The sequence below is a fragment of the Ilyonectria robusta genome (assembly GCF_021365365.1).
Source record: "Ilyonectria robusta strain PMI_751 chromosome Unknown BGZ61scaffold_46, whole genome shotgun sequence".
Lineage (NCBI taxonomy): Eukaryota > Fungi > Ascomycota > Sordariomycetes > Hypocreales > Nectriaceae > Ilyonectria > Ilyonectria robusta.
The window spans coordinates 11,341-23,062 of NW_025764480.1; the positions used below are offsets into that span (position 1 = coordinate 11,341).

Sequence of the window (11,722 nt, forward strand, 5' to 3'; positions counted from 1 at the left end):
GCGACCTCGACTGGGAGAGACAGACAGTCGCAGAGCTTTTCGGCGAGGACTGCCCTTTTCGTTTCAGTAAAACAGAGGGCAGATATCTCCTTTTCCTTGTTTTCTATGAGCCATTGCCTCCTCGACCACAAGTCCCGGCCCCTCGTCATATCAAGACACCGAGGTCAGCTGTAAAGCCGTTCAAAAAGGAGAAGGGAATCAAGAAAGAGCTAGTCAAGGCCGAGGTGAAGGTACAGCCAGCCTTGTTAATCGGGAGCGAGTTCAACTCGCCCTCCTTGAGCCCCTCTCTGAGCCCAGTTCTACCTCCTTCGAGAGCTAGCGCAGAAGACCAGATCGAGGTTATTACTAGCGATGTGGACGAGACCCACGCGGGTCAGAAACGAGCTCGAGACTCTATAAGCTCAGCACTCTCAGTAGAGGCAGAGGATAAGGGGCTCTCGGCTGGCCCTGCCTTCACTGCCCATGGTCCCGCTGCTGGAACCCGAGGAGTTGATACGAGGAGGCCAAGTAGTCGGCATCCTCGTAAACAGACGAGGAAATAGTAGTTACTCTAGCTCAAGGTGACCCAGGTCCCCCATCAGCTCGTCCATACTATTGATAATATCGCCGGGTAGCTCAGTTCCGGAGAGGCTATTGTTAATAGGCTCAAGGTAGTTCTGCTCGAGGAGCTGAAGCTAAAGCATTGTCAGCTAGCTTTTGAGTGCGATAGAGTACTTCTTTACGTACGAATCTCTCTTGCCCTCCAACTGGACTCTCTGGGATGCTCAGCACCGGACTTGCCCCGCAGTCGAGATGAACCTGAATCTTATCTCTAAGCCGTAAGTAGATCGCAAGGTGTGGTCGCTTATGATCAAGCTCCCCATCTAGCTGACCATCGAACTGAAGATCCCGGAGCTGTTGATCACACCAGTCCGTTGTTATTGGGTCAAGAAGATCGTCTATATCGATAGAATCGACAGCGGCCATCATCTGGGCAAGCCCATCTCGAGCCGCAGGCCCTAGATGGACTGCCCAGTTCTCCACTTCGCTTGTATTATACAGATCCATCGGGATCCCGGCGACGAGATGCTCCCTATTCTTCTGTGGCCCGATGCGATGGCCGTTCCACATCTCCGTGAAGTCCGCAACCTCTTGACGGATCATGGGTCCATAGAGAGCATACACCGCGATCTGGTGAGCAAGACGGTTTGGTTGGAAGAGGCCGCTATCAATCAGCTCGTGTGAGAACGCGATCCAGCGCTGACTGACACCTTTGAGTAGCTTTTCCCACCAAGACTCGATCCGTTGGTTCGATGTGCTTGGGCCCCAGATATGACAGGAGCTCAGTCTCGCTCCCTGCCTGTGGACTCGTTGGTCGTTATCCTCGGTGGCATACCGAAACTCTGTCTGATCAAGGTCGGCGAGAATCGCCTGGGCTCCGGCCCAAAGAGGAGTCTCGATACCATGATCCGAGCGGGTGAAAAGGGGGCGGACCCCTGAGTACAACACAGTCCGTAGAAACTGTTTGAGTGAACTCAGCGCAGTCGTATTCCCCCTGCCGATATATATCCAGATGATGGCTCTCGAGTACGTGTCGATACAGGCGTAGATAGAGAAGCCGAAGATCTTGAGCTTCTCGTACCCATCGAGAGACCACATGAAGTTAGGCCCGGGAACCTGGAAGTTCTTCCGGTGCTTCCAATCAGCAAGGCGTCTTTGTTCGGCCCGCTTCTTCCACTCTGGGTTCGTTTGGTACTCGCGATATAAGGTATTCTGGCCGACAAGGACGCCGGCACGGATGCGGACGTAGTGGTATAGATACCCCCTGCCAAATCCTCTGATGCTTGAAGACTGACGGTCGTCTTGGAAGAGGAACTCTCTTGCTTTTTGAATAGCCTCCTGTCGTTCAGCCAGATCTCGGAAGCGCCGCTTCATGCCATGCTTCAGACGGTACTCCTGTACAGTCCGCTCGGAGATCTCGATGCCGCGTCGCTTGAGATCACGGACGATGGAAGTGTCGCTATATCCGTATCGGTAGAAGTAGCCTTTGATCAGCTCGACGAAGGTGTTGGTATCAATCTTTGAGTGAAGGGGGGAGTACTCCTGGGCACCCCATTCCGCTAACCTCCTTTTCAGGGTTCTGACGTCGAGTACGTGCCCATCGTCGCGGAGATGGGCACATATAGTGTCAATGGATAGTCCTTCTCGCCGCTGCTCGAGGATCCAGTCCTTGACGCGCTCCAAGTCCTTACGGGGCCTCGGCATTGTGCGAGACGCAGACCAGGGTTCGAGATCGTGGTAGAGGTCGGAGTTCATACCTCCTTCCAATGCTTCCAGCTGCAATATCCCGACCCCTCTGAACCGGCATTATCGGAGCTTCGGTGCCGATGGAATGGCATCAGCACCGCTTGGTATGGCATCAGCTCTGCTACATTGAAAACAGTGCGCTGTCATATCAATACTGTAGCCCCATATAAAAACGCCGAAAGCCTATGTGCGAAATAGCTCCAGTCATTTTCGTACATGGTTTTGTCACCCATGTGGTAATGTGCGACCGTACTCACCGGCGCTGGCTAGGCTTCTTTTTGGGTCTTCTCCAAATTTGCTGTCGAAACAGACAAAAGCCTGACCTCGATGGGCCCTCTCACCAATCCGCGTAACAAGCGGTGCCCAACACATCTCAGGCCATGGTCAGACTTCCTAGAACAACAGAGAGTCATACTTGGTGCACTCTACGACACGTTCCCTGCCCAGAGCCGCGTTTTCGGGAGCCGAAGTTTCCTGGCCGGCTTGGGAAACAGGATTTTCCAGCGATCGATAGCAAACGAAAAGACACTCGAGCATTTCCTGCACAGCAGTGTGGAGGACCCAGTCAGAGCGATAATAGAGCAGCTCAAGCAGGTGGAGGAGGTCAGCTGTGCATTCGACATAGGAAATGGCATCATTATCGAGAATCCACCCTATGCTATCAGCGACGTCGCTGAAGAAGTCATTGTCCGGGAGACTCCTTCGACACCACCACAGACGCCAGACCGCACACGAGACCTCAGCCAGCTGCGACCCGATCAAATCTGCGTCTATCGATCCAACGATGCACTCGCGACGACCCGTACCATGATCTAGGTTTCTGAATATAAACTTCCCCACAAGCTGACCGCTCCGCATCTTCGTCTCGGTCTGCGGGCTATGAACATTCCCAAGGACGTTGTCAATCAAAAAACTATTCCCACTTCTATGGACCCGGACGCGCTTTTCCAGTATCACGCGGAAAGGCTGATAGCGTCTGCCGTCACGCAGACCTACCTTTACATGATGGAGGGAGGCCTTGAGTATGGTCTTCTGACCACTGGCGAAGCGATCGTGTTTCTCAGGGTCGACTGGGAGGAACCGAAAACGTTGTGTTACCACCTAGCAGAACCCGGCCCCGAGGTGTCCGCCCATCCAAATCACTTCCACGTCTGTACGGCTGTGGGTCAGTATCTAGCTTTCAGCCTCATGACCCTCGGCCTACTAGGAGAACGGCGGATACACGGACAGGAGGAGCGTCGACAGGCTACACTTGACTTGAGCAAGTGGGCAGAAGACTTTGAAACGACTCACCGGTCAATTCCAGAAAGCGAAAGACGGGCGTCAGGCAGCTCACCCGCTTACGAACCCACCACTTACGAGGGCGTCGGCCGATCACCGTACCTCCTCCGCGGAAAGAGACGCCGACCTGGTAGAGCTGATGAAGTCGAAAAGGAAACGTTGAGAGAAGATCCATCGGAATCATCTGATGAGTCAGCGCCGAATCTGCCGGATACTTTATAGTTATATTACTTTATTTAAGATGCATATCTTTATAACTTATATAGATCGCTCTTTCTTATTTATATTTACATTATTAAGTAATATTATTAGTAGCTGCTGATCTATTAGTCTACTAGCAAGATAGATGTGACAATCTACATAGAGTGCCTAACGAAATTGCTCGCATTACTAAATTTTCAGTATCTAATTTGCCTGCCATACTACTAGGCGTGTGATGTATATATAAATCGGTGATTTCTTGACAATCTACCCACTTGAATCTACGTTGATGAGGCCGTGATAGAGAGGATAGAAGCTTGACACCAGGCAGGGTAGAAATGGTAGAGAGCACAACTTTCTATTAATAGTAGATGGTGCATCTACTTTTGGTGGATAGATGTAAACCCCTGCGGTTGACGTAGGTTTGCTGCTGAGGCCGGCAAAGAGATCCTAGCCAATGAGAACACGGCGCACCGTAGTCTTATTCGATGATGTAGGACGTCATGCGTGCATGTCCATCTTTGATATCTTGGCAAAAATGCGGTTAAGGCTTGAACGATGCGAGAGACATCCCATTCCGGCTTTCGCGGGGTTTGGGGTTTGATACTTGGGGCTTATTGCTTTGGCATTTTTAGTCGCTTTGGGGAATGATACTCCAAAGTCGACGTCACCTGCCAGTGTTATGTGACCGGTCATATCATGTTTGCTCACATGCAGGTTATCAAGTTGCGGCCCAACTTTGTCATATGGCGGCGGGGTGTTCCGAGGCGTGATCGTGAAGAAAGCTTAATCAGGGGAGGCGGTGGTACGGATATGCCGTACCCTCAAATGCTTGGTGGTCAGGACAGGTGTTGACTTTAGGAAGGAGAGAATTCTCCGCGGCATCCCGCATCATCTAAAGGGGCACTTCAAGCCGCACTTGATGCTGCTAAGGACGTCACTGGCGATGACCTCTATGAACGGTTCAATCTCGTCCTGCACGACGTGCTGGTGGTGATACATCAAACCGGTCAGATCAGTCGGCAGCTCAGACAAGACGCCCTGGCGACATCGCCTCCAAAAATGGCTTCCGTTCGAAAGGTAATCCTACATCGAGATCGGATAATAGATTAGACAACACCACCAGTAGGAAGAGCTGGTTTATGATCCCTGCTCTGCGCAAACTACATCGGATCGAGCTGTGGCGACGTATCTCAGCTATCTACAGTGAGGCATGGGATGAGCGCATTAAATTACGACTCGGTATTGATAATGATACGCGCAGGGATTCATGGTATATTATGATCGACAAGCTAGTGAGGAGGTGGCCGCGAAGGACTCATATACCATCATCACGTTGTGATAGAGGACTCGTCGTGAACGGCAAAATGACGCCATCCACTGTCACGTCGGACAAATCCCCCAACCCCAAACCAGCCCGTCATCATCAGCCACGTTTATTTATCAGCCAATTTTGCTTAAAATTACAAAATTAAAACACGAATTGATTAAAAAGCTCTCCTCAATAGTCGGAGACTTTTCCTTCAGTCAGCTTTTGGTTCTTTTCATTTGCAACACGACTACTTTGGGAGCCATTGCGGCGATCCCTCCATGTCTTGGGTGGAACTCCATAGAGGCGCGCTGAGGGGCGGAGACCAATTAAATCTGGATCCTCTTCAACTGTGCGTAGAGTATACTCGCGATCTGTTTCTTGATATGAAATGATGAAATTTGAAGTCGAAATACTAGGAACTGCGGTTATGAGGGCTGAGTTTCTCTCAATGTGATGATGCGGGTGAGATGTGTGGGGGTGTCCGGTATGAGGTATGACGGTGGATGGCGTTAAAGGGTAGTAACCTTGGACTTGCAGGCGCTTTCACGCACTGTATTTCGGCTCCGAGACCTATACCCGTCGCAATAGTGACAGCATCATGAATCCGACCACCAAGGTCAAAGCGCTTGAGGGACGAGAGAGCGGCGCCAAAAGATTGGGGAACCGTGCTGTGACTACGATTTGATTTCTCGTTCCGAGCCTGGCCGGCTGATGCAAGATGCACAGTAGCACACACGCAAAGCGGGGGCGGGCCAGCAACCCGCCGCAATGATCGTCGTCGCGACAAACCAGTTGGAGTTGGGTTGGGGAAATCGGACGATGCCGTTGACAGCACCGACCGCGCGCTGTACGCCGGTTTGTACCCTTCGACACCTCGACGCGATCATGGTTTCCCACGCCAGCTGCACTCCACTGGTTCGGCCGTCTATCTCTTTTTTTTTTTTTTTTCCGTCTGGTCGCTGCAGCGCGCGTTGCTTTCTCTTCGCTCCCAGGACTGCACTTCGCTGGTGTGCTGTGCTGCAATCGCCCCTGTCTCTCTCCGTCCTCGTTTCGTACTCCCACCCCCACTCAACTAACTACCACAACCTTGCGCCCTAGCTATCCCTTTAAGTGCCCCAAGGCAACACTTGCGCTAGTAGCAGGGATTCAAACCAACCACAAAGCGAGAATTCTGAGGTACATAGCATCCCACCTATTTTATCTGGTGTCAGAAGTCACCGCTGATGTCGATCTACATCACAGTACATAACCCTCCATATAGCTAAACAGATTTTTAAAGTCAACCGGCGTACCGCTGATCTCCCGCCCTCTGTGGGTAATTAAGCCTATCTGTTGCCTTAGGGCATTTAAAAGGGATAATACAACATTGTCACCATGAGGACTTCAACATCCGACGCCTCCTCAACTAGAGGTGAGTCAAAGCAGTCAAAGAAATCTCCCCTCGACCAGATGAGCCTCCAACCCCCTCCACCCCATCCTCCCGTCTTGGTTTCTCCGCCATGGCGCATCATCGTCATCGCTTCCCGTCATCCCCATCCACCTAGCGTTGCCGTCTCGTCTCCATTCCTGTCCTGTACCTCCGTCCTCGTCGCCTCTCTCCGTCAATATCGTCGTCACCGTCCGTCCTACTCTCGTAGATGCCCGATCGACGCAAATGCCGAGCCGCCCGTGAAACCAGAAGCCGCGTCCACTGCCGAAGCCGCCAAACCGCTTGCGCCTCCTCCTCGGCCCGGTCAACAACAAGGTACCGACACTGCTGACTACTTCGCGGCCACGGTCGGCGGATCTCAGTCTGGAGCCCAATCCCTTCGAGCAGTCCTTCGGGGGCGCCCCAGAAACACTAGGAGGCACTAAGCTGCCGTCGGTCGCCGCCTTGACGTCCCCCTCGTCCCTCTTCCCCGGCCCTAAAGCAACACCATTCAACTGGGGTGGAGTTTTGCTGCAGACTGGCCCTCTGAGCCCAGCCATGCTTTCTGGTCCTGCCAATGACTACTTTGGTGATACGTATCATCTGCGCGGCGGTTTTCCTACGCCCAACGAATCTTCCTTGAGGGCGGGCCTGACTCCGGGCAGCGGGTCTATGTTCCCTGCGCCCAGTCCCAACTCCCAAGCCCTCTTTGCCCACCTTGCCAGTGGAGGGACGACGCCTAGCACCATCGATTTCCATCGCACTGCTATGAGCGTAGCTGCCAGGAGAGAGCAAACAAACGGTGTTCAGCGACAGTCCGGACAATCCCAACAGGCTCCACCACAGCAACAGCAATCGGTCACATCTCAACCCCAAGGGATCCCCAACGGCCCCGTGGTAGTCAACTCCGAGACGAAGCCCGTGTCCGGTCCCTTTGACCCTCACGCCAACGACGCCTCCAACGGCCTTTTCATGCTTGCCCAAGGCAGGAACGAGGCCCAATCGACGAACCAGTTTGCTGTCACTTCGGGCGCAACTAGCCATGCACACCCATCCCCCGTTGTGCCCCGGAATATGAACACCTCGTCGCAGATGTCGAGAGCCAATGGTGGCTCGATCGGTTCCGTTCGCGGTGTGAGCGAAGGTAGTGTCGCCTTGGACGACAGTGACCAGGCCCGACCCAATCCACGAGGCAAGGGCAAGAAGAACCCGCCCACCACAAATAGTCGAAGAAAGGCCGATAAGGCTCCCGCAAAAGCACCACCGAACAAGAAGTCCAAGGCCAATAGCGGAGCAGTCGCTATGGCTGAAGACATGGATATATCTGACGACGAGTCTAACATGAATTATGATGAAAACGGGTCCAAAACCATGACGACGGATGAGGAGAAACGCAAGAACTTCCTTGAACGAAACCGGTATGTTTTACTCGAAAATCTATATCTATGTTGAACTATGGTTACTGACATTTCACAGTGTTGCTGCCCTGAAGTGCCGTAAAAGAAAAAAAAGCAGTGGCTTGCCAACCTACAGACCAACGTGAAGATGTTCAACACCGAGAACGATACTCTGACTTCGCAGATCACGCAGCTGAGAGCAGAAGTGGTCAACTTGAAGACACTTCTTCTCGCACACAAGGACTGCCCAGTTACGCAACAGCGAGATCTCCACAGCGCCTTCATGTCTCAGGCGGTCGAACCCTTCAACCCCCAAATGAACCCCTATGGCATGGGTGCACCCATGCCCAATCAACCGTTCATGGCTGGCCAGGGTGTTCAACGTCATTTCTCATAGAACGAGCTGCGATCCGCCGATGGCCGTGCAGGCGACCTGAGGGCGACTTGAAAATCGGTGGAGATATGTGAAAACTTTGCCTGAAACCCAGAGAACGTCCTACACGAACTGTGTACTAGCACGCACACGGCCTGACCGAGAGCCAATAGCGGCTCTCATTGCCTACATCTACACGACCGTCCATCTCAATGTCCCAACGTCGACGAAATGGTAGGATCTCCTTCTTCAGAAGGAAAAATAGTCCAGATTGGCCGATGAAGACTGACGCCAAATTCAGGCCGTCGTGGCCCACTGCGTCGAGCAGCCCCATGCTTCTGGGAACTCCCTGCAACCGTGGCCAGTCTTCCAGCCAGTCAATGGCCCGGCCGTGGAGCTGCTCGAAATGTCTTTGGGGCCGAGTCCATGAACAAGGTGCCAGGTTTTGTAAGGAGCACGACCGTTTCTCAAGCTATAATAGATAGAATCCGAGATGTCTGTATTGTAGACGTCGTCAGTCATGACCAACTCCAAGAGTACAAACAACTCACCAACTCGTCGCCATCATCATCTTTGTCTCCTCCGTCTTCTTTGCCATTCGTCCCTAGGAAACCCCCCAACCGCACGATGGCGATCATCATCAGCGTCACAATCACCGCCCCGGGCCCCTCCCTCCCTCTCTACTACTTCCAGACGCCCGGGTTAGACTCCGCGCCAGATCGGCTCTCTCCGCCCTCGCATCGCGGCAAACACGACACTCGCTTTGAACCACCTCGCCTGTCAACTTCGACACGAACTTGCCGCACATGGCCCAACACGGCGTCATCCCCACGAGCTGCTCGCCTACACGCCGCCCGCATGCCTGGCAGATGAGCGTGCCCAAATTGGCAAAGCACATGCTGGTCCATTGGTGTATGTGCGTGCGTGTTCTCAGCAGGGAAGGAAAAAGGGTGTTTTCAATTCTTCTCGCCAGTCTTATAGTTCAGGTAAGACAAGGTCCTCCAGCGGATTCCATGAAGGCGGTGGAGTATTGCTACGGCCCATTGGAGCGAAGGGAGGCCGTTGACGATCCAGAGCTCAAGGGTTCGTCGTGGCGAGGCGGTTGGAGTGCCCGGGCTTGGAGCATATGTTCCGGCACGTGAATCTGGGACGTGGGGCCCAAAACTCCGAAATTTTAGCTATGCCGTGATTTGTGTGGGCGACTGTCAACTTGGGGGAGAAGTTCGGGATCTTGCCTGACTTATACTGGCTCCTGGAGTCATTAGTGACAAAGAAGAACAGCTAAAATGAGTCAGGTTACCTTTCTTGCACGTTGATTGTGACTGGCTGGGTGTGCATGGTTCTCGCCTGCCGGAGACGCCATCAGGACTGGCGCCGCCCGTTGTAAGCTCATTACGCCACCCGCCTTCCCCTTGAAAACAGTTTCCTTAGCGCAGTCTACCAACAAAGATGGGAAGGTGTTGATAGCCGCAGCTTGCAACCTCGAACACCATATCCACGCCGACGTAAAGCCTATCGGGCTCCACAGACTCGCATGGCCATGTCCCACGAACGATCCTCAATAGCAACCGCCTTCAACCTTCGACAGCAACCGAGCCCTTAGCCCCGGCCAAACTAGACTCATCTAGTAGTCTACAAGAGCTCCGAAGCAAAGGCAGGAAACCTCAAGACTTATTACACCACAAGATCAGGGACCTGGGGTTAGGGAGAGATTTACGATCTTAGGATAGGCTGGCACATTAAGTACTTCAAAATGGAGAAAGGATAATAATGCTTGGCCCTTTTTGCTGCCATTACCTACCGTTCCCCCCCGGCTGCCGGGTTTTCCAGTAGGAAGGCTTGATATTTGAGATATCCAGCAAGCTATAGACCCTCGCACCCCACTTGCCCTACGGGATGCCGAAGCACTTTACGCTCACGTGGCGTTAAATATATTACTTACTTCCAGCTTACTTGAACACGCGGCTTTGTACGTATGTATTTATGTATATTTTTCGTCCGCGGAGCCGCGAGGCCCGTAAAGCCCCCTATTGGAGCACAGGACATGCTGAGCTAGGATGGAATTTATTACGCTCGGGAGGATTAAGCCCCATAGGGCCAGCACGCCAGGCTAATAACGTTTCCAACACTTTGACCGAGATCTCCCAAAAGCCACACATTTCTCATCTGCTATTTGTTTGCTCCCACCTGGTGTGATGTCTCGTCTTGTGATGGGGATCAATGATGAAAGCTCTTGATTTTCTATCTGATCTTACGGGAAAGGAAGGCCCCAATGGCCTTGGCCTTGCAGTATGGAGTTCTTACTTTTTATTTACCTCTAGTCTGTGAGCAACAACGCAAGGATGGCGCACCCAACATCACTGTGGAGAGGCAGTGACATACCTGGGGGCTTGACTGAGCAGACTTCTAGTGGGTGATAAAGTTACAACACATTCCGCTGTACCTTTCTGTCGGCATAGCCCGTCTATCATCCCATCCGTTTTCACCCCGGGGCATGTCAGTAGATAGCCCTGATTCTTAGCCCTAACCAGAACTCTAAAGACCAGTTTACCCTCTACAATGTAACTAACTATTCGCATCCCAGGACTGCTCGGCAAACTCCGCTGACTTATCTAGCATGCATTGGTTAAGCATTGGCCGCCGCCACAACGTTGTGCTCACGCAAATGCCGAGTATAGGAAAGCCAACGCGGCAGTAATCGCCCCTAATTGTCAGGCAAGTTTCCCAAACGTCAAGCTTGCCCGCGTAGTAAGCATCAGCGGCGCTATTCCCTTCGGCCCCAACGGCAAGGAGATCATTCTCGGCGACGTCATCATCAGCAATGGCGTCATCAGTATAATCTTCAACGACAGTTATTTGGCAGCTTTCCTGTATTCCATAGAAACACCGTGCGCATCGAGAAAAGTAGGAAAGAGATTGGCCATTGCATGTGATGACCCAGATGGAGCGGGATGGAGGAATGAGTGGCACGGGTTACATTGTTGGGTGCTACAAAGGGATGTTCTAATGCGCGAGAACAAGAGAGGCAATCTGTACTACCTGGGAGCCTATTGCGCTCACCGGCAACGATGTAGATCTATCAACACTCTTGGGCCGGAGAAAACTTTCCGCCCGACCTGCAAGGTGATAGCACTGTAACGCCATCCCTCGATCAATTCGAGAGGCGTTGGCGTCCACTGATATCCAGGGCCCTTGCAAAAAGTCTGTGTCTGTGACGTCACTCCATGGTGTTTTTTCACCCTTGGCGCGTTGCATGACGAGGTGTGGACCGAACAGTGTGCCAGAATGGTAGTGTCATCGTCCAAGGAAAACATCCATTTCGCTTCATCGACAATACGGTGATCCCATTCTCAACCTCAACTTGTGGGCAAGCCGAAGACGACAGTGCTATGAAGCCCGGCCCGTGGAGACAGGTCGGCTACCTTTCTCACGATTGGAAGGAGGAAGATATCTGGTCATCATGG

At 52.6% G+C, this 11,722-nt stretch overlaps 2 protein-coding genes across 2 annotated transcripts; both read left to right on the plus strand.

Annotated features, from left to right (window-relative positions):
- Positions 1 to 2,527: 2,527 nt before the first annotated feature.
- BGZ61DRAFT_594238 (uncharacterized protein) lies at positions 2,528 to 3,789 on the plus strand (the record flags this gene model as incomplete). The annotated part of the gene is made up of 2 exons (XM_046256832.1): positions 2,528 to 3,054; positions 3,130 to 3,789. Exons 1-2 carry the CDS (start codon positions 2,614 to 2,616, stop codon positions 3,787 to 3,789), a joined length of 1,101 nt encoding a protein of 366 aa, XP_046095154.1. The 5' UTR covers positions 2,528 to 2,613.
- A 2,665-nt stretch (positions 3,790 to 6,454) lies between these two features.
- BGZ61DRAFT_500069 (Aft1 HRA domain-containing protein) lies at positions 6,455 to 8,282 on the plus strand (the record flags this gene model as incomplete). Its single annotated transcript, XM_046251501.1, has 5 exons — positions 6,455 to 6,648; positions 6,718 to 6,856; positions 6,897 to 7,906; position 7,965; positions 8,004 to 8,282. The coding sequence occupies 5 exons, from the start codon at positions 6,455 to 6,457 to the stop codon at positions 8,280 to 8,282; spliced, it is 1,623 nt and encodes a 540-aa protein (XP_046095155.1).
- Between the last annotated feature and the right edge of the window lie 3,440 nt (positions 8,283 to 11,722).